General features: G+C 40.9%; 1 protein-coding gene across 1 annotated transcript; it reads left to right on the top strand.

Moving 5' to 3' along the window:
- Positions 1–8,402: 8,402 nt before the first annotated feature.
- Positions 8,403–10,097, top strand: LOC130939676 (uncharacterized). Its single transcript, XM_057867766.1, has one exon. It carries the CDS (start codon positions 8,403–8,405, stop codon positions 10,095–10,097), a length of 1,695 nt encoding a protein of 564 aa, XP_057723749.1.
- Positions 10,098–22,149: the final 12,052 nt, after the last annotated feature.

The raw sequence follows: 22,149 nt of genomic DNA on the forward strand, positions 1-22,149 counted from the left end.
ACTAATGGATTTTATTCATAGCTTTAAGGCATGGTTACACACTAATGATCATGAAATAGAGACACAAAAACATAGATAAACATAGTATTAAAAACCGAAAACAGAAAGAGATAAAGAACAAGGAATGAATCCACCTTAGTGGCGTCTTCTTCTTGAAGGACCAATGATGTTCTTCAACTCTTCTATGTCCCTTCCTTGCCTTTGTTGCTCCTCCCTCATTGCTCTTTGATCTTCTCTTATTTCTTGGAGAATGATGGAGTGCTCATGATGTTCCACCCTTAGTTGTTCAACATTATGACTCAAATCCTCTAAGGAGGTGTTGAGTTGCTCCCAATAGTTGTTGGGAGGAAAGTGCATTCCTTGAGGCATTTGTTGATGATGCACTTCCTCATGTTCTTCTTGGAGGCCGTGAGGAGCTTCCCTTGTTTGCTCCTTCTTTTTCTTGGTAATGGGCTTGTCTTCTTCAATGGAGACATCTCCTTCTATGATAACTTCAGCTGAGTAACATAGATGGCATATAAGGTGGGGGAAGGCTAACCGTGCCATGTATGAAGGCTTGTCAGCTATTTTGTAGAGTTCATTGGAGATGACTTCATGAACCTCTACTTCTTCACCAATCATGATGCTATGAACCATGATGGCCCGATCCACAGTAACTTCAGATCGGTTGCTTGTAGGGATGATGGATCTTTGAATGAACTCCAACCATCCTCTAGCTACAGGCTTGAGGTCCAGTCTTCTTAGTTGGACTGGCTTGCCTTTGGAGTCTACTCTCCATTGGGCGCCTTCCACACATATGTCCGTAAGGACTTGGTCCAACCTTTGGTTAAAGTTGACCCTTCTTGTGTAGGGGTGTTCATCACCTTGCATCATAGGCAAATGAAACGCCAACCTCACATTCTCCGGACTAAAATCCAAGTATTTCCCCCTAACCATGGTGATATAGTTTTTCGGACTTGGGTTCATACCTTGGTCATGGTTTCTAGTGATCCATGCATTGGCATAGAACTCTTGAACCATTAAAATTCCAACTTGTTGTATGGGGTTGGCTATGACTTCCCAACCTCTTCTTTGAATTTCAAGTCGGATTTCCGGATACTCATTCTTCTTGAGTTTGAAAGGGACCTCATGGATCACTTTCTTCTTTGCCACAACATCATAGAAGTGGTCTTGGTGGATCTTGGAGATGAATCTCTCCTTCTCCCATGACTCGGAGGTGGAAGCTTTTGCCTTCCCTTTTCCTTTTCTTGAGGAGACTCCGGTCTTGGGTGCCATTGATGGTGAATGAAAAACAAAAGCTTAGGCTTTTTTACCACACCAAACTTAAAAATTTGCTTGTCCCCAAGCAAAAAGAAAAGAAGAGTAGAAGAAGAAGAAGAAAATATGGTAGAGAGGGTTCGGCCATGTTGGAGAATGTGGGTTTGAGTTGTGTGGAAATGTAAAAGAAAAGAAGGGTATTTATAGGGAGAGGGGAGGGTATAGGTTCGGCCATATTGGGTGGGAAAGGGTGGGAAATTGAATTTGAAAGTAGTGGGGGTAGGTGGGGTGTATGGGGAAGAGGGGTTGATGTGAATGGTGAATGGGGAAGTTGGGAAGAGGAATTGAGGTGATTGGTGAAGGTTTTTGGGAAGTGTGATATGGGGAAGAGTAATCACATTCACAAAAACTAGGATTAGGAGGTAAGGTATGAATATGTTAGGTGGGGATCCTGTGGGGTCCACAGATCCTGAGGTGGGGATCCTGTGGGGTCCACAGATCCTGAGGTGTCAAGGAATTCCATTCCTTCACCATATAGGCATGTAACATGCCTTCATGCATCATTCTGGCGTTCAAACGCCTTAAACGCCCATGTTATGCATGTTTCTGGCGTTGAACGCCAGTTTCATGCTTGTTTCTGGCGTTCAGCGCCAGATTGTCCTCTGTGTGCGCATCCTGGCGTTAAACGCCAGGTTGTTGCTTGTTTTGGGCGTTCAGCGCCAGAATGGTGCTCTGTTCTGGCGTTGAACGCCGGCCAGATGCACCTTCTGGGCGTTGAACGCCAACCCGTGCGTCCTCCAGGGTGAAAAATTTTTTTCTTCTGTTTTTGACTCTGTTTTTAATTTTTTGATTTTTTCGTGACTCCTCATGATCATGTACCTAATAAAACACAAAAATAACAAAGAAACAAAATAAAATAAAATTAGATGAATAAAATTGGGTTGCCTCCCAACAAGCGCTTCTTTAATGTCAATAGCTTGACAGTGGCTCTCATGGAGCCACAAGGTGATCAGGTCAATTTAAGTGTGGTATTCCCAACACCAAACTTAGAGTTTGGATATGGGGTTTGGACACCAAACTTAGAGTTTGGTTGTGGCCTCACAACACCAAACTTAGAGTTTGACTGTGTGGGCTCTTCTTGACTCTGAACTGAGAGAAGCTCTTCATGCTTGCTCTCTTTTGTCACAGAGGGATAGCCATGTGCTTGAAACACAAGATATTCTCCATTCAATTGAAGGACTAATTCACCTCTGTTGACATCTATCACAGCTCCTGCTGTGGCTAGGAAAGGTCTTCCTAGGATGATGCATTCATCATCTTCCTTCCTAGTGTCTAGGATTATGAAATCAGTAGGGATGTAAAGGCCTTCAACCTTTACTAGCACGTCCTCTACTAACCCATAAGCTTGTCTTATGGACTTATCTGCCAATTGTAATGAGAACAAGGCAGGTTGTACCTCAATGATCCCCATCTTCTCCATTACAGAGAGTGGCATAAGATTTATCCCTGACCCCAGGTCACATAGAGCTTTTTCAAAGCTCATGGTGCCAATGGTACAAGGTATTAAGAACTTGCCAGGATCTTGTTTCTTTTGAGGTAGAGTTTTCTGAATCCAAGTATCTAGTTCACTAATGAGCAAGGGAGGTTTACTTTCCCAAGTCTCATTACCAAACAGCTTGGCATTCAGCTTCATGATAGCTCCCAAATATAGAGCAGCTTGCTCTCCAGTCACATCTTCATCCTCTTCTGAGGATGAATAGTCTTCAGAGCTCATGAATGGCAGAAGGAGGTTTAATGGAATCTCTATGGTCTCTAGATGAGCCTCAGATTCCTTTGGATCCTTAATAGGAAACTCCTTCTTGCTTAAGGGACGTCCCAGGAGGTCTTCCTCATTAGGATTTTCGTCCTCCTCCTCCCTAGTGCATTCGGCCTCTTTGATTAAATCAATGGCCTTGCACTCTCCTTTTGGATTTTCTTCAGTATTGCTTGGGAGAGTACTGGGAGGGGTTTCAATAACTTTCTTACTCAGCTGACCCACTTGTGCTTCCAGATTTCTGATGGAAGATCTGGTTTCATTCATGAAACTGAAAGTGGCCTTTGACAGATCAGAGACTATATTGGCTAAATTAGAATTATTTTGTTCAGAGTTCTCTGTCTGTTGCTGAGAAGATGATGGATATGGCTTACTATTATTCAGCCTTGCACGTCCACCATTGTTAAAACCTTGATGGGGTTTTTGTTGATCCTTCCAGGAGAAATTTGGATGATTTCTCCATGATGAGTTATAGGTGTTTCCATAAGGTTCACCTAAGTAATTAACCTCTGCCATGGCAGGGTTCTCAGGATCATAAGCTTCTTCAGAAGCTGCCTCTCTAGTACTGTTGGATGCATGTTGCAATCCATTCAGATTTTGAGAGATCATGTTGACCTGTTGAGTCAACACTTTGTTCTGAGCCAATATGGCATTCAGAGCATCAATTTCAAGAACTCCTTTCTTCTGAGGTACCCCATTGTTCACGGAATTCCTCTCAGAAGTATACATGAACTGGTTGTTTGCAACCATGTCAATGAGTTCTTGAGCCTCTTCAGGCGTTTTCTTCAGGTGAATAGATCCACCTGCAGAATGGTCCAATGACATTTTCGAAAATTCAGAGAGACCATAATAGAATATATCTAATATGGTCCATTCTGAAAACATGTCAGATGGACATCTTTTAGTCAGCTGCTTGTATCTTTCCCAAGCTTCATAGAGGGATTCACCATCTTTTTGTTTGAAGGTTTGAACATCCACTCTCAGCTTGCTCAGCTTTTGAGGAGGAAAGAACTTGTCTAAAAATGCAGTGACAAGCTTATCCCATGAGTCCAGGCTATCCTTGGGTTGAGAATCCAACCATACTCTAGCTCTGTCTCTTACAGCAAAAGGGAAAAGCAAGAGTCTGTAGACTTCAGGATTAACTCCATTTGTCTTTACAGTGTCACAGATCTGCAAGAACTCAGTTAAAAACTGGTAAGGATCTTCAGATGGAAGTCCATAAAACTTGCAGTTTTGTTGCATTAAAGCAACTAGTTGAGGCTTAAGCTCAAAGTTATTGGCTCCAATGGCAGGAATGGAGATGCTTCTTCCATCAAACTTGGATGTTGGCTTAGTGAAGTCACCAAGCATTCTCCTTGCATCATTATTATTATTTTCGGCCATCACCTCTTGTGCTAGTGTTTCTGAAAGGTTGTTTCTGGATTGTTGTATTTTAGCTTCTCTTAATTTTCTCTTCAGAGTCCTTTCAGGTTCTGGATCAATTTCAACAAGAGTGCCTTTATCCCTGTTCCTGCTCATATGAAAGAGAAGAAAACAAGAAAAGAAGAGGAATCCTCTATGTCACAGTATAGAGATTCCTTTATGTTAGTAGAAAAAGAAAGGGGTAGAAGAAGAGGGATGGAATCGGATTTTGGATGAAGAGAGGTGAAGAGAAGTGTTAGTAATTAAATAATTAAATAGGATAAGAAAAGAGAAAAGAAAATTCGAAAATAATTTTTGAAAAGGGGTTAGTGATTTTCGAAAATTAGAGATAAAATGTAATTAAAATTAAAACATGAAACAATTAATTAATTAAAAAGAATTTTTGAAAAAGAGAGAGTTATTTTCGAAAATAGGAAAGAGAAAAGTAGTTAGGTGGTTTTGAAAAAGATAAGAAACAAACAAAAAGTTAGTTAGTTAATTGAAAAAGATTTGAAATCAAATTTGAAAAAGATAAGAAGATAGTAAGTTAGATAAGATATTTTGAAATCAAATTTTGAAAAAGATAAATTTCTGAAAAAGATAAGATAAAAGATAAGATAAATTTGAAAAAGATATTTGAAAAAGATTTAATTTTAAAAATTACTTAACTAACAAGAAACTACAAGATAAGCTTCTAGAATTTAAAGATTGAACCTTTCTTAACAAGAAAGTAACAAACTTCAAATTTTTGAACCAATCACATTAATTATTAGTGAATTTTCGAAAATTACATATAAAGATAAGAAAAAGATTTTGAAAATATTTTGAAAAAATATTTTTGAAATTTTCGAAAATAAATAAAAAATTTTGAGAAAGATATGATTTTGAAAAAGATTTTGAAAAGATAAGATTTTTAAAATTGAAATTTTGACTTGACTTGTAAGAAACAACTAATTTTGAAAATTTTTTGACCAAGTCAACCCAAAATTTTGAAAATTTGGAGGGAAATAAGGAAAAGATATTTTTTTGATTTTTGAATTTTTAAAGAAAAACACAAAAATGACCCAAAACATGAAAATTTTGGATCAAGACACAAGATGCATGCAAGAATGCTATGAATGTCAAGATGAACACCAAGAACACTTTGAAGATCATGATGAACATCAAGAACATGATTTTGAAAAATTTTTGATGCAAAGAAAATATGCAAGACACCAAACTTAGAAATCTTTAATGCATGGAAAACATGAATGCAAAAATGCACATGAAAAACAACAAACAACACAAAACAAGAAAACATCAAGATCAAACAAGAGGACTTATCAAGAACAACTTGAAGATCATGAAGAACACTATGAATGCATGGGATTTTCGAAAAATGCAAGAAAAAATTTTTAAAAGCATGCAATTGACACCACACTTAAAAATTGACTCAAGACTCAAACAAGAAACACAAAATATTTTTGGTTTTTATGATTTTCTAATTTTTTTGTATTTTTATTAATTATTTTCGAAAATAATGTGAAGAAAAACGAAAATTAAAAAGAAAAATTTTGAAAAAGATTTTTGAAAAGAAAATTACCTAATCTGAGCAACAAGATGAACCGTCAGTTGTCCATACTCGAACAATCCCCGGCAACGGCGCCAAAAACTTGGTGTTGTTGCCGGATTAAAACTTGGCACCATTGTGGTCTGGAAACAATTGTGAAATTGTTGTTCGAAATTGATTGTTCCCCGGCAACGGCGCCAAAAACTTGGTGTTGTTGCCGGATTAAAACTTGGCACCATTGTGGTCTGGAAACAATTGTGAAATTGTTGTTCGAAATTGATTGTTCCCCGGCAACGGCGCCAAAAACTTGGTGGACGAAATTGTGATCACTTGTTATTTGATTTGACTTTTTGGTCTTGTATGATTTTACTCTTAGGGCACTGTTTATTTTCACAACTCCGTTCAACTAACCAGCAAGTGTACTGGGTCGTCCAAGTAATAACCTTACGTGAGTAAGGGTCGAATCCACAGAGATTGTTGGTATGAAGCAAGCTATGGTCACCTTGCAAATCTTAGTTAGGCGGATTGAACATTTGTAATAGTGATAATTGGATTGTTCTAATAAAAAGGAATAATAAAAGGGATAGAGATACTTATGCAGATTCATTGGTAGGAATTTCAGATAAGCGGAATGGAGATGCTGTAGAGCTCTCGGACGCCTGCTATCCCATTGCTTCTACTCAATCCTTCTTACTCCTCTCCATGGCAAGCTTTGTATAGGGGTTCACTATCAGCTGTGGCTACTTTCATTCCTCTCGGGGAAATAACCTGTACGGCTGTCACTCGCACAGCTAACCAGTCTGGAGGCATCACCCATGGTTGATAGCTACATCCCATCCTCGCAGTGAAAGCTAATGCACGCACTCTGTCACAGTACGGCCAATCACCGGTTGGTTCCCGCTCCTACTGGAATAGAATCCCTCTTTTGCGTTTGTCACTAACGCCCAGCAGGTTAAAGTTTGAAGCACGTCACAGTCATTCATGAACGGAATCCTACTCGGAATACCACAGACAAGGTGAGACTTTCCGGATTCCCAGGATCCTACTCGGAACACCACAGACAAGGTTGGACTTTCCGGATCCAGATGAATGCCGCCATCTATCTAGCTTATACCACGAAGATTCTGTTGGGGAATCTCAGAGATACACATTCAAGCTTTGTTGCATGTAGAACGGAAGTGGTTGTCAATCACGCGCGTTCATCAGTGAGAATAATAATGAGGGTTATCTAACTCATCATCATTCATCATGTTCTTGAGTACGAATGAATATCTTGGAATAAGAATAAGATAGAGAATTGAATAAAAGAAAATAGAACTTCATTAATCTTTGAGGTACAGCAGAGCTCCACACCCTTAATCTATGGTGTGCAGAAACTCCACCGTTGAAAATACATAAGTAAAAGAAGGTTCAGGCATGGCCGAATGGCCAGCCCTCTCCACGATCAAGTGACCGAATGATTAGAGACTTAAAGTGGTCAAAAGATGTCTAATACAATAGATAAATGTCCTATATATACTAGACTAGCTACTAGGGTTTACATGAGTAAGTAATTGATGCATAAATCCACTTCCGGGGCCCACTTGGTGTGTTTTGGGCTGAGCTTGATCAATCCACGTGTAGAGGCATTTCTTGGCGTCAAACTTCAGGTTATGACGTGTTTTGGGCGTTTGACTCCGGATCATGACGTTTTTCTGGCGTTTTACTCCAGACAGCAGCATGAACTTGGCGTTTAACGCCAAGTTACGTCATCAATCTTCGAATAAAGTATGGACTATTATATATTGCTGGAAAGCCCTGGATGTCTACTTTCCAACGCCGTTGAGAGCGTGCCAATTGGAGGTCTGTAGCTCCAGAAAATCCATTTCGAGTGCAGGGAGGTCAGATTCCAACAGCATCAGCAGTCCTTTTGTCAGCCTTCTTCAGAGTTTTGCTCAAATCCCTCAATTTCAGTCAGAATTTACCTGAAATCACAGAAAAACACACAAACTCATAGTAAAGTCCAGAAATGTGAATTTAACATAAAAACTAAGGAAAACATCCCTAAAAGTAGCTCAAACTTACTAAAAACTATATAAAAACAATGCCAAAAAGCGTATAAATTATTCGCTCATCAACCAACACTCAAGTTCTTCTAACCTTCCATCCCAACCCCAACCAAACCCAAAGGGCGGTCTCAACGCCATCACCCTACGGTCGGGAACTACATTGGAGGAGATACCTCCAAGGGTCTTGGAGGACATTCATGAGGAAGAAGTGATTGTTGAAGCTTCATTTGAAAAGGGGGAGGTAGACAAGAGGCATGAGGAAGAAGGAGTAAACCTCAAGAAACCCAAGAGGAAAGCTCTAGTGGATGAGTCCATCCCTATTCCATTTCCTTCCATGGTGAAGAAAGCAAAGAAGATACCGGAATTTGATTTGAACATGCTTCAAGTGTTCAAGAAGGTTGAGGTAACCATACCACTTCTTGATGCTATTCAACAAATTCCAAAGTATGCAAAATTCTTGAAAGACTTATGCACACACAAGGATAGGATAGGAGAATTGGAGATATTATCCTTGGGTAGTTCAATTTCTTCCTTGATGGAACCTATTCCAAAGAAATGTAGTGACCCTGGGCCTTGTTTGGTGTCTTGTTGTATTAGTGGACACACTTTTCATGATTGTATGTGTGATCTTGGAGCTTGTGTAAGCATCATGCCGCTTTTTACCTTTGTGCGGTTGAATTTAGCTCCATTAAAGAAGTCGGCGGTGAGGTTTGCCTTGGCCCATAAAAGTGTGATCATGGTAACAGAAATAGCCGAAGATGTACTTGTGGCGATCAAGGATTTGATCTTTTCGGTTGACTTTTACATCCTTGAAATGCCTCCAACAGAAAATAGAAGCTCATCCTCCGTTCTACTTGGTAGACCCTTCCTTAAGACCTCTAAATTCAAGTTAGATGCCTTCACCGGCACATATTCCTTTGAGGTTAGAGACAAGACTATCAAGTTCAATTTAGAAGAAGCCATGAAGTATCCTCCCGAAGAGCATTCCGTTCTCCGATGTGATGTAATTGATGAAGTGGTAGCGGAAGTGCAAGAAGAATACCATAACAAGTTGTGCTACCATATTGTTGAAGAGACGGATGACCAAGAGGGTGAACATGAGAAAGTTGTTGAGAATGAACTCTGTGAGCTTGACAAAAAGGAACCTCAGCTTGAGGCAAAGAGCGAATTGAAGCCACTCCCATCTCATTTGAAGTATGCCTTCTTAGAGGACAACCAAAAGTTTTCGGTCATTATTGCTAGTGAGCTTTCTAGTGAAGAACAAGAAAAGCTTCTAGATGTTCTCAGAAAGTACAATAAGGCAATTGGTTGGAGCTTAGCCGATATTGTGGGGATTGACCCTCGCAAGTGCATGCATCGTATATTTCTCCAAGAGGGAGCCAGGCCGGTTAGGCAACCGCAAAGGAGGCTCAACCCAACCATCCTCGATGTGGTAAAGAAGGAGGTCACCAGGCTACTCGATGCGGGTATTATATACCCGATTTCTGACAGTGAGTGGGTGAGCCCGGTCCAAGTTGTTCCTAAGAAATCAGGCATCACTGCGGTTACAAAGGATGATGGTGAAGTGGTCACCAAGAGAGTACAAAATGCATGGCGAGTGTGTATCGACTATAGAAGGTTGAATACCGCTACAAGGAAGGACCACTACCCTTTGCCCTTAATCGATCAGATGTTGGACCGTTTGTCGGGTAAATCTCACTACTGCTTCCTTGATGGATTCACTGGCTACTTTCAGATTTATATTGCTCCTGAAGATCAGGAAAAGACCACATTTACTTGTCCGTTTGGCACCTTTGCCTATAAAAGGATGCCATTCGGACTATGCAATGCACCTGCTACTTTTCAGCGGTGTATGACGAGTGTCTTTTCCGATCTAATGGAGAATTGTCTGGAAGTCTTTATGGATGACTTCAGTGTTTATGAAACTTCATTTGATTTTTGCTTAGAGAACTTGGCCAAGGTCTTAGCTAGATGTGTTGACACCAACTTTGTCTTAAATTTTGAAAAATGTCATTTTATGGTAAGATAAGGTATGGTGTTGGGACCTGTAGTATCTCATGAAGGAATTTTTGTAGACTCGACCAAGGTCGATGTTATCACCACTTTACCTCACCCCTCATCTGTGAGGGAAGTCCGCTTGTTTTTAGGACATGCAGGATTCTATAGGCGCTTTATCAAAGATTTCAGCAAGATTGCTTTGCAATTGTCATGCCTACTCCAAAAAGATGTGGACTTTGAGTTTGATAGTGAATGTGTGAAAGCTTTTGAAGAGCTAAGGAGAGCCCTTACCACAGCACTGATTGTGCGAGGCCCCAACTGGACGTTGCCATTTGAGATAATGTGCGATGCGTCAATCCAAGCTATAGGTGCCGCGCTTGCATAGCGCGATGGTAAACTCCCTTATGTCATTGCATACTCTTCCAAAACACTTGATGCAGCACAATCCAACTATACCACTACTGAAAAGGAACTCGTAGCTATTATTCATGCTTTAGATAAATTCAGATCTTATTTGCTAGGATCAAAGATAGTAGTATACATGGATCATGCAGCTTTGAAATACTTATTGTCAAAGAATGAGTCAAAACCTAGACTCATACGTTGGATCTTACTTTTGCAAGAATTCGACATTGAGATTAGAGACTGGAATGGATCTCAAAACTTGGTTGTAGATCATTTAAGCCGCCTTGAGAATTTAAAATCTGATCCATTTCTGATCAATGACTCATTCCCATTGGATAGCTTGCATGCTGTGTCAGAGAGCTTTCCTTGGTTTGCCCCAATGGCGAACTACTTGGTTGCAAAACTCTTTCCTCCCAACTTTTCTAAACACCAAAGGGATAAGTTGAGGAGTGATTCCAAATACTACATTTGGGATGACCCTCACTTGTGGAAGAGGGGAGTAGACCAAGTAATTCGAAAATGTGTCCCGAAGTCTGAAATCCAACCTATTCTTGAAGCTTGCCATTCGTCTGAATGTGGTGGCCACTTTGACCCACAAAGGACCGCTAAAAAGGTGTTGGATTGTGGATTCTGGAGGCCAACCTTATTCAAGGATGCTAACCGGTTATGTGTGTCTTGCCATCAGTGTCAGAAGTCGGGAAACACATCCCAAATGGATGAAATACCTCAACAACCTATGTTGTTCTGTGAGATATTTGATGTATGGGGTTTTGACTTTATGGGACTGATGAGCGGATAATTTGTATGCTTTTTGGCATTGTTTTTAGTATGTTTTTAGTATCTTTTAGTTAGTTTTTAGTATATTTTTATTAGTTTTTAATTAAAATTCACTTTTCTGGACTTTACTATGAGTTTGTGTGTTTTTCTGTGATTTCAGGTATTTTCTGACTGAAATTGAGGGTCCTGAGCAAAAATCTGATCCAGAGACTGAAAAGGACTGCAGATGCTGTTGGATTCTGACCTCCCTGCACTCGAAGTGGATTTTCTGGAGCTACAGAAGCCCAATTGGCGCGCTCTCAACGGCATTGGAAAGTAGACATCCTGGGCTTTCCAGCAATATATAATAGTCCATACTTTGTCCAAGATTTGATGGCCCAAACCCGCGTAGCAATCCGGCCTCAGAAATTCCAGCGTTAAACGCCGGAACTGGATTAAAAGTTGGAGTTAAACGCCCAAACTGGCATGAGAACTGGCGTTTAACTCCAGAAAATGTCTCTACACATAAAAGCTTCAATGCTCAGCCCAAGCACACACCAAGTGGGCCCGGAAGTGGATTTTTCTGTCATTTACTCATTTCTGTAAACCTTAGGATACTAGTTTACTACTTATAGGACCTTTTGACATTGTAATCAGACCCTTATGACCTCATAACATTTTTGTACACGTTCTTTCCACAGTATGAGCCTCTAAACCCCATGGTTGGGGGTGAGGAGCTCTGCTGTGTCTTGATGGATTAATGCAATTACTACTGTTTCTTATTCAATCATGCTTGCTTCCATTCCAAGATAACACTTGTTCTTAATCCGGATGAATGTGATGATCCGTGACAATCATCATCATTCTCAACCATGAACATGTGCCTGACAACCACCTCTGTTCTATCTTAGATTGAGTAGTTATCTCTTGGATTCTTCTGAGTCTTCGTGGTATAGGCAGGACCTGATGGCAGCATTCAAGAGAATCCGGAAGGTCTAAACCTTGTCTGTGGTATTCTGAGTAGGATTCAATGATTGAATGACTGTGACGTGCTTCAAACCTGTAACCTACTGGGCGTTAGTGACAGACGCAAAAGAGTTATTCCGGTAGGGGAGGGAACCAAACCGGTGATTGGCGGCACTGTGACAGAGTGCTTTGCATTAGCTTTCACTGCGCGGATGGGAGGTAGCTGCTGACAACAGTGAGACCCTACACGAGCTTGCCATGGAATGAGACATGCGTGTTTGATGAAGAGGACAGTAGGAAAGCAGAGATTCGGAAGATGGAGCATCTCCAAACCTCAACCCATTCTCCATTACTGCAGTACAAGTAACTATTACATGTTCTTTTGCTTCTTACAATCAATCCTGATAATTTCTGATATCCTGACTAAGATTTACAAGATAACCATAGCTTGCTTCAAGCCGACAATCTCCGTGGGATCGACCCTTGCTCACGCAAGGTATTACTTGGACGACCCAGTGCACTTGCTGGTTAGTTGTGCGGGATTGCAAAAGTGTTATTGCAATTTCGTGCACCAAGTTTTTGGCGCCGTTGCCGGGATTGTTCGAGTTTGGACAACTGACGGTTTATTTTGTTGCTTAGATTAGGACTTTTTGTTTTTGTTGGTTTAGAGTCTTTTTAGTTGAGTCCAGTTTCATATTCTAAGTTTGGTGTCATTTGCATGATTTTGTTTTTCTTGTGATTTTCGAATTTTGCATGTTCTTAGCCCTTTTTGATTCATAAAAGTTCTAAGTTTGGTGTCCTCTTTGTGTTTTTCCTTTAAAATTTTCGAAAAATTAGTGTTTGATTTTCTAAAATTTTAAGTTTGGTGTCTTTGTGTGTTTTTCTCTTTCCTCTTTTTAAAAAAATCAAATCTTTTTCATAAAAGTTTTTCAATCATATCTTCTTAATTGCTGTTCTCAAAATCTTTTTCTTCATTAATTGATTCAGTTCTCAATTTGCTTTGATCTTATTTTATTTTTAATTTTCGAATTTTCTTTTATTTTCCTTTTATTTTATTTTATTGAATTTTATTTTTTTCGGTTATTTCAAAAAAAAAAAAAAATTTATCTCTTTGCAATTATTATCATTTCCCTTCTGTCCATCATGGACTCAAGTGGAATTAACCAGTCCAAAAGGACTCTGGGGTCCTATGCCAACCCCAGTACAGCTGCATATGGGAGTAGCATCTGTATACCTCCCATCAAAGCAAGCAGCTTTGAGCTAAACCCTCAACTCATTATCATAGTGCAGCAAAACTGCCAGTATTCCGGTCTTCCAGAGGAAGAACCTACTGAGTTTCTGGCACAGTTCTTACACATTGCTGACACAATACATGATAAAGAGGTAGATCAGGATGTCTACAGACTGTTACTGTTTCCATTTGCTGTAAAAGATCAAGCAAAAAGGTGGTTAAATAACCAACCTACAGCAAGCATAAAGACATGGAAACAGTTATCAGAAAAATTCCTGAATCATTTTTACCCTCCAAAAAGGATGACCCAGCTAAGGCTAGACATCCAAGGCTTTAAACAAGAGGATAATGAATCCCTTTATGATGCCTGGGAGAGGTATAGAGGTATGCTAAGAAAATGTCCCTCTGAAATGTTCTCAGAGTGGGTACAGTTAGACATTTTCTACTATGGGCTTACAGAAAAAGCTCAGATGTCTTTAGACCACTCAGCTGGTGGATCTATACACATGAGAAAGACAATTGAAGAAGCTCAAGAGCTTATAGACACTGTTGCTAGAAACCAATACTTGTATTCTAGCAATGAGTACGTTCCAAAGGAGGAGATCATGGCATTAGTCACTGATCCTAATCCTCAGGAACAGATGAATGAGCTCAGTCAACAATTGCTCCTGATGACAGAACAGTTAGCAGAATTTAAAGAAATGCTCCATGATACTAAGGTTGCTAACAAGAGCATAGAACTGCAGTTGAATCAAGCAAAACAGCAAATATCTAAACAAATAACAGAAGAATGTCAAGCAGTTCAACTGAGGAGTGGGAAAACACTGAAAGCCACTGCTCAAAAGAGCAAGAAGTCAATTAAGGAACAGTTGACAGAGGATGACCAAGCCACTGTTCAAAATCCCTCTGAGGACAGTAAGAGCCCAGAGAGGAATATTATTGGCGTTCAAACGCCAGAAAGGGAAGGAAAGTTGGCGTTAAACGCCCATTCCTTGCCCAAAACTGGCGTTCAAACGCCAGAACAGGGAGGAAAGCTGGCGTTAAACGCCCATTCCCTGCCCAGTTCTGGCGTTCAAACGCCAGAAAAGGGGGAGAAGTTGGCGTTTAACGCCCAAACTTCATCCACTCCTGGCGTTCAAACGCCCAAGGAGAATCAGGCACCTGAGGGTCCTGATGATTACCCCCCTAACAAGGCTTCTTCAACCACTTCTGTAAGGAATAAACCTGCAGCATCTAAGGTTGAAGAATATCAAGCCAAGATGCCTTATCCTCAGAAACTCCGCAAAGCGGAACAGGATAAGCAATTTGCCCGCTTTGCAGACTATTTAAGGACTCTTGAAATAAAGATTCCTTTTGCAGAGGCACTTGAGCAAATACCTTCTTATGCTAAGTTCATGAAAGAGATCTTAAGTCATAAGAAGGATTGGAGAGAAACTGAAAAAGTATTTCTCACTGAAGAATGCAGTGCAGTCATTCTAAAAAGCTTACCAGAAAAGCTTCAAGATCCTGGAAGCTTTCTGATACCATGCACATTGGAAGGCACTTACACCAGGGTGGCCTTATGTGATCTTGGAGCAAGTATTAATTTAATACCTGCATCCACTATCAGAAAGCTTGGGTTGATTGGAGAAGTCAAACCAACCAGGATATGCCTCCAACTTGCTGATGGCTCCATTAAACACCCATCAGGCATAATAGAGGACATGATTGTCAAGGTTGGGCCGTTTGCCTTTCCAACTGACTTTGTGGTGCTGGAAATGGAGGAGCATAAAAATGGAACTCTCATTCTAGGAAGACCTTTCCTAGCAACTGGACGAACTCTCATTGATGTACAAAAGGGGGAAGTAACCTTGAGAGTCAATGAGGATGAGTTCAAGTTGAATGCTGTAAAAGCTATGCAGCATCCAGACACACCAGAGGACTGCATGGGCGCTGACATTATTGACTCTCTGGTAGAAGAGATCAATATGGCTGAAAGCCTAGAATCAGAACTTGAGAACATCCTCAAGGATGCTCAAACTGATCAGGAAGCGCCAGAGGAGGCAATGGAATTTTCGAAAATTCCTCAGGAGGAGGATAAGCCTCCTAAGCCTGAACTCAAACCACTACCATCATCCCTGAAATATGCATTTCTGGGAGAGGGTGACACTTTCCCAGATGAGCAACTCTTTGCCATTCAGGAAGCTCCATGGTTTGCAGATATTGCAAACTATAAAGCTGTGAGGTTCATACCCAAAGAGTACAGTCATGTGCAGAGAAAGAAACTAATTTCAGATGCCAAGTACTACCTTTGGGATGAACCATATCTCTTTAAGAGATGTGCTGACGGAGTGATCCGCAGGTGTATACCCAGAGAAGAAGCACGAAGGATCCTATGGCACTGCCATGGATCACAGTATGGAGGACACTTTGGAAGTGAGCGAACAGCCACTAAAGTTCTCCAGTGCGGCTTCTACTGGCCTACTCTCTATAAAGATTCCCGAGAGTTTGTGCGTAACTGTGACAGTTGCCAAAGAGCTGGTAACATGCCTCACGGATACGCCATGCCTCAACAAGGGATATTAGAGATAGAATTGTTTGATGTATGGGGAATTGACTTCATGGGGCCATTCCCACCATCATACTCAAACACTTACATTCTGGTGGCAGTGGACTATGTATCCAAGTGGGTAGAAGCAATTGCTACACCCAACAATGACACCAAGACTGTGCTGAAATTCCTCCAGAAAAACATTTTCAGCAGGTTTGGCGTCCCCAGAGTGCTAATCAGTGATGGGGGCACTCATTTCTGCAATAAGCAGCTATACTCTGCTATGGTTAGATATGGAATCAGCCATAAAGTGGCAACTCCGTATCATCCACAGACAAATGGGCAAGCTGAAGTCTCTAACAGAGAGCTAAAAAGAATCCTGGAACGGACTGTAATGTCCCGAAGAAAGGATTGGGCAAAGAGCTTGGATGATGCTCTGTGGGCATACAGAACAGCATTCAAGACTCCTATAGGGACCTCCCCATACCAATTGGTGTATGGGAAGGCCTGTCATTTGCCTGTGGAACTGGAACATAAAGCCTACTGGGCAACCAGATTCCTAAACATGGATGCACAGTTAGCTGGTGAGAAAAGATTGCTCCAGCTAAATGAGCTAGAAGAGTTCAGACTCAATGCCTTTGAAAATGCTAAGATCTATAAGGAAAAGGCAAAGAAGTGGCATGACAAGAGATTGTCAACCAGAGTCTTTGAGCCAGGACAAAAAGTTCTCCTCTTCAACTCTAGGCTCAGACTGTTTCCAGGAAAACTCAAATCCCGTTGGAGGGGTCCATATGTGATTACAAAGTGTCACCATATGGGTATGTTGAGCTTCAGGATATTGATTCTGACAGTAAGTTCATTGTTAATGGACAGAGGATCAAACACTATCTTGAAGGAAATTTTGAGCAGGAATGCTCAGAACTGAGACTTGAGTGATTCTCAGTGAAAGTCCAGCTAAAGACAGTAAAGAAGCGCTTGCTGGGAGGCAACCCAGTCATTAGGAAGTTGTATGATTAGTTCTTACAGAGGCAAGTATCAAAAATGAAGGAATTCACAGAGTTACAGAAGGATTCAGCTCAAAAAGCAGAGAAAATGAGCTTACTGGCGAAAAAACGCCAGTAAGGGGCATTTTGGGCGTTAAACGCCAGAATGGGCACCATTCTGGGCGTTTAACGCCAGTAATGGTACCATTCTGGGCGTTAAACGCCAGAATGGGCACCATTCTGGGCGTTTAACGCCAGGTGTGCAGCATCACTGGGCGTTCAGAAAAACGCCCAGTGAGGAAGGTTTTCTGGCGTTTAACGCCAGCCAGGGTACCTGGCTGGGCGTTAAACGCCCAAAAGGGGCAACAAATGGGCGTTAAACGCCAGAATGGGTGCCATTCTGGGCGTTTAACGCCAGCTTGGTGGGGGGACCACATTTTTGTTTTCAACTCAGATTTTTTCAAACTTTCCTTTTCTCACCCATACTTTTCTACAAAATCACACTTCAATCATTCATTATTCACTTTCAAATCTTCAAAAATCAAAACAATTTTTCAAATCTATTTCAAAATAATCCCAAATCTTCTTCAAAAACTCACCCTTTTCTCAAAAATCTTTCATATCTTTTCAAATTTCCTTTCAAATCTCTCTTTTGTTTTCGAAATTCTCCTCCCCCCACTCTATAAATGAACGTTCCTCACCCCTCCTTCCTCACACCATTCGAATTTTCTCTCCCTCTCTCTCTCTTCTCTTATTTCTTTTCTTTTTGCTTGAGGACAAGCAAAACCTCTAAGTTTGGTGTGCTTTTCCGTGATCACTAAGCCAAGATTCATCAATATCATGGCTCCCAAGGGAAAACAAACCAACTCAAGAGGAAGGAAAGAGACCAATCCAAAGAATCTTTGGAATGAAGAGAAGTTCTTAACCAAAGAACATGAGGACCATTATCACAAAATAATGGGACTGAGGTCAGTGATCCCGGAAGTTAAATTTGATCTGAAAGAAGATGAATATCCGGAGATCCAAGAGCAAATTCGAAACAGAGGTTGGGAAGTTCTGACCAATCCTGAGACAAAGGTTGGAAGGAACATGGTTCAGGAATTCTACTCAAATCTGTGGCTCACAGATAAGCAAAGAATGACTGGAACCGCTTTTCCTACCCACAGAACCATGGTCAGAGGGAAAGTTATGTACTTCCATCTGGACAAAATAAGAGAAATCTTCAAGTTACCTCAACTACAAGATGATCCTGATTCCTTCAATAGGAGGATGGTGAGAGTAGATAAGGGGTTGGATCAAGTTCTAGAGGACATATGCCTCCCTGGAACTAAGTGGATAACCAATTCTAAGGGTGTCCCAAACCAACTCAAGAGGGGAGACCTCAAGCCAATTGCAAGAGGTTGGCTAGACTTTATTGGGCGTTCCATATTGCCCACTAGCAACCGTTCTGAGGTCACCATCAAGAGAGCAGTGATGATTCACTGTATTATGCTTGGAAAAGCAGTGGAGGTGCATCATGTGATTGCTTGTGAGATCTACACAATTGCAAATAAGAATTCCACTGAAGCCAAATTGGCCTACCCAAGCTTAATCTCCTTGCTCTGCAAAGAGGCTGGGGTAAAAATGGGAGTAGATGAGTTCATACCCATTGAACATCCAATCACCAAGAAGTCAATGGAAGGACAAGTGCAAGACAACTCTATCAAGAGGAGGACGCGTGAGTTCCTCCCTGAATTCCCTGAAATTGGCTACTGGGCCAGCCTAGAAGCATCCATCAACAAGCTGCAAGAGACTATGGAGCAACTGAAGGAAGAACAGCAGAATCAGAACTGCATGATCTGCAAATTGCTGAAGGAACAAGAGAAGCAGGGGCGTGATATCAAGGAACTGAAGCGCCAAAAGCTCTCCTCTCAAGCTGGGGGAGCATCCACTTCTCAAAATCAAGGTTGTTGAGTCCTAACTCTGTGAAAACCTCTATCATTAGGAGCCTCTGTTTTTTTTTTTTCGTTTTTATTATTATCCTTTTTCCTTTATTTTTAGTCTCATCTTACATCTATATTTGAGTCTTGTTCTTAATTAATAAAATTAATAAAGTTTATGCCTTAAAGCTATGAATGTCCTATGAATCCATCACCTCTCTTAAAAGAAAAATGCTTTAATCACAAAAGAACAAGAAGTACAGGATTCCGAAATTTATCTCTGAAACTAGTTGAATTAGTTTGATGTGGTGGCAATACTTTTTGTTTTCTGAATGAATGCTTGAACAGTGCATATGTCTTTTGAATTTGTTGTTTTAAGAATGTTAAAATTGTTGGCTCTTGAAAGAATGAGGAGAAAGAGAACTGTTATTGAGGATCTGAAAAATCATCAAATTGATTCTTGAAGCAAGAAAAGCAGTGAAAAAAAAAAATATATTTCGAAAAAAAAAGAGAGAAAGAAGAAAAAAAAAAGAAAAAGAAAAGAAAAAAAAAAAAAAAGAAGGAAATAAAGTTGTGATCCAAGGCAACAAGAGTGTGCTTAAGAACCCTGGACACCTCTAATTGGGGACTTTAGCAAAGCTGAGTCACAATCTAAGAAGGTTCACCCAATTATGTGTCTGTGGCATGTATGTATCCGGTGGTAATACTGGAAGACAGAGTGCTTTGGGCCACAGCCAAGACTCATACATTAGCTATGTTCAAGAATCAATATACTTAACTAGGAGAATCAATAACACTATCTGAGTTCTGAGTTCTTATAGATGCCAATCATTCTGAACTTCAAAGGATAGAGTGAGATGCCAAAACTGTTCGGAGGCAAAAAGCAACTAGTTCCGCTCATCTAATTGGAGCTATGTTTCTTTGATATTTTGGAGTCTATAGTATATTCTCTTCTTTTTATCCTATTTTGATTCTCAGTTGCTTGGGGACAAGCAACAATTTAAGTTTGGTGTTGTGATGAGCGGATAATTTGTATGCTTTTTGGCATTGTTTTTAGTATGTTTTTAGTATCTTTTAGTTAGTTTTTAGTATATTTTTATTAGTTTTTAATTAAAATTCACTTTTCTGGACTTTACTATGAGTTTGTGTGTTTTTCTGTGATTTCAGGTATTTTCTGACTGAAATTGAGGGTCCTGAGCAAAAATCTGATCCAGAGACTGAAAAGGACTGCAGATGCTGTTGGATTCTGACCTCCCTGCACTCGAAGTGGATTTTCTGGAGCTACAGAAGCCCAATTGGCGCGCTCTCAACGGCATTGGAAAGTAGACATCCTGGGCTTTCCAGCAATATATAATAGTCCATACTTTGTCTAAGATTTGATGGCCCAAACCCGCGTAGCAATCCGGCCTCAGAAATTCCAGCGTTAAACGCCGGAACTGGATTAAAAGTTGGAGTTAAACGCCCAAACTGGCATGAGAACTGGCGTTTAACTCCAGAAAATGTCTCTACACATAAAAGCTTCAATGCTCAGCCCAAGCACACACCAAGTGGGCCCGGAAGTGGATTTTTCTGTCATTTACTCATTTCTGTAAACCTTAGGATACTAGTTTACTACTTATAGGACCTTTTGACATTGTAATCAGACCCTTATGACCTCATAACATTTTTGTACACGTTCTTTCCACAGTATGAGCCTCTAAACCCCATGGTTGGGGGTGAGGAGCTCTGCTGTGTCTTGATGGATTAATGCAATTACTACTGTTTCTTATTCAATCATGCTTGCTTCCATTCCAAGATAACACTTGTTCTTAATCCGGATGAATGTGATGATCCGTGACAATCATCATCATTCTCAACCATGAACATGTGCCTGACAACCACCTCTGTTCTATCTTAGATTGAGTAGTTATCTCTTGGATTCTTCTGAGTCTTCGTGGTATAGGCAGGACCTGATGGCAGCATTCAAGAGAATCCGGAAGGTCTAAACCTTGTCTGTGGTATTCTGAGTAGGATTCAATGATTGAATGACTGTGACGTGCTTCAAACCTGTAACCTACTGGGCGTTAGTGACAGACGCAAAAGAGTTATTCCGGTAGGGGAGGGAACCAAACCGGTGATTGGCGGCACTGTGACAGAGTGCTTTGCATTAGCTTTCACTGCGCGGATGGGAGGTAGCTGCTGACAACAGTGAGACCCTACACGAGCTTGCCATGGAATGAGACATGCGTGTTTGATGAAGAGGACAGTAGGAAAGCAGAGATTCGGAAGATGGAGCATCTCCAAACCTCAACCCATTCTCCATTACTGCAGTACAAGTAACTATTACATGTTCTTTTGCTTCTTACAATCAATCCTGATAATTTCTGATATCCTGACTAAGATTTACAAGATAACCATAGCTTGCTTCAAGCCGACAATCTCCGTGGGATCGACCCTTGCTCACGCAAGGTATTACTTGGACGACCCAGTGCACTTGCTGGTTAGTTGTGCGGGATTGCAAAAGTGTTATTGCAATTTCGTGCACCAGGGACCGTTTTCCAACTCCAGTGGGTATCTGTATATTCTATTAGCGGTTGAATACATGTCAAAGTGGGTGGACGCAATATCTAGCCGCCTTGACGACGCCAATACCATCGTTTCTTTTATTAGGAATAATATTGTATGACGTTATGGGTCGCCACGAGCAATCGTGAGCGACCAAGGATCCCACTTTTGTAATAGGAAGGTAGAGGCACTGCTCAAGCGCTATGGAGTGGTGCGTAAGGTTGCCACTGCTTATCATTCACAAACCAACGGACAAGCGGAAGTGTCCAACCGTGAGATCAAGAGAATCTTGAAGAAAGTGGTCAGTCCACAAAGGAAGGATTGGAGCCTCCGGTTAGGAGATGCACTATGGGCATATAGAATGGCCTACAAGACTCCGTTAGGGATAAGTCCCTTCCGGATCGTCTATGGGAAGGCATGCCACCTTCCGGTGGAGATTGAACACAAAGCCTATTGGGCGGTAAAGCGGTGCAACATGGATTTGACCCAAGTAGGAGTAGCCAGAAAATTATAGCTAGAGGAACTCGAATGTTTGAGGAACGAAGCGTATGAGAATGCCCGGATTTACAAGGAAAAGACAAAGGCATTCCATGACCATCACATCCGGAAGAAGGAACTTTCAATAAGGTGATGAGGTTCTCCTCTACAATTCGAGGCTTCGTTTCATGCTTGGCAAGCTCCGCTCTAGATGGGAAGGACCTTTCAAAGTGAAGAAGATAAAGCCTTATGGAGTGGTGAAGTTGTTTGAT

This window comes from Arachis stenosperma, chromosome 7 (genome assembly GCF_014773155.1).
Source record: "Arachis stenosperma cultivar V10309 chromosome 7, arast.V10309.gnm1.PFL2, whole genome shotgun sequence".
Lineage (NCBI taxonomy): Eukaryota > Viridiplantae > Streptophyta > Magnoliopsida > Fabales > Fabaceae > Arachis > Arachis stenosperma.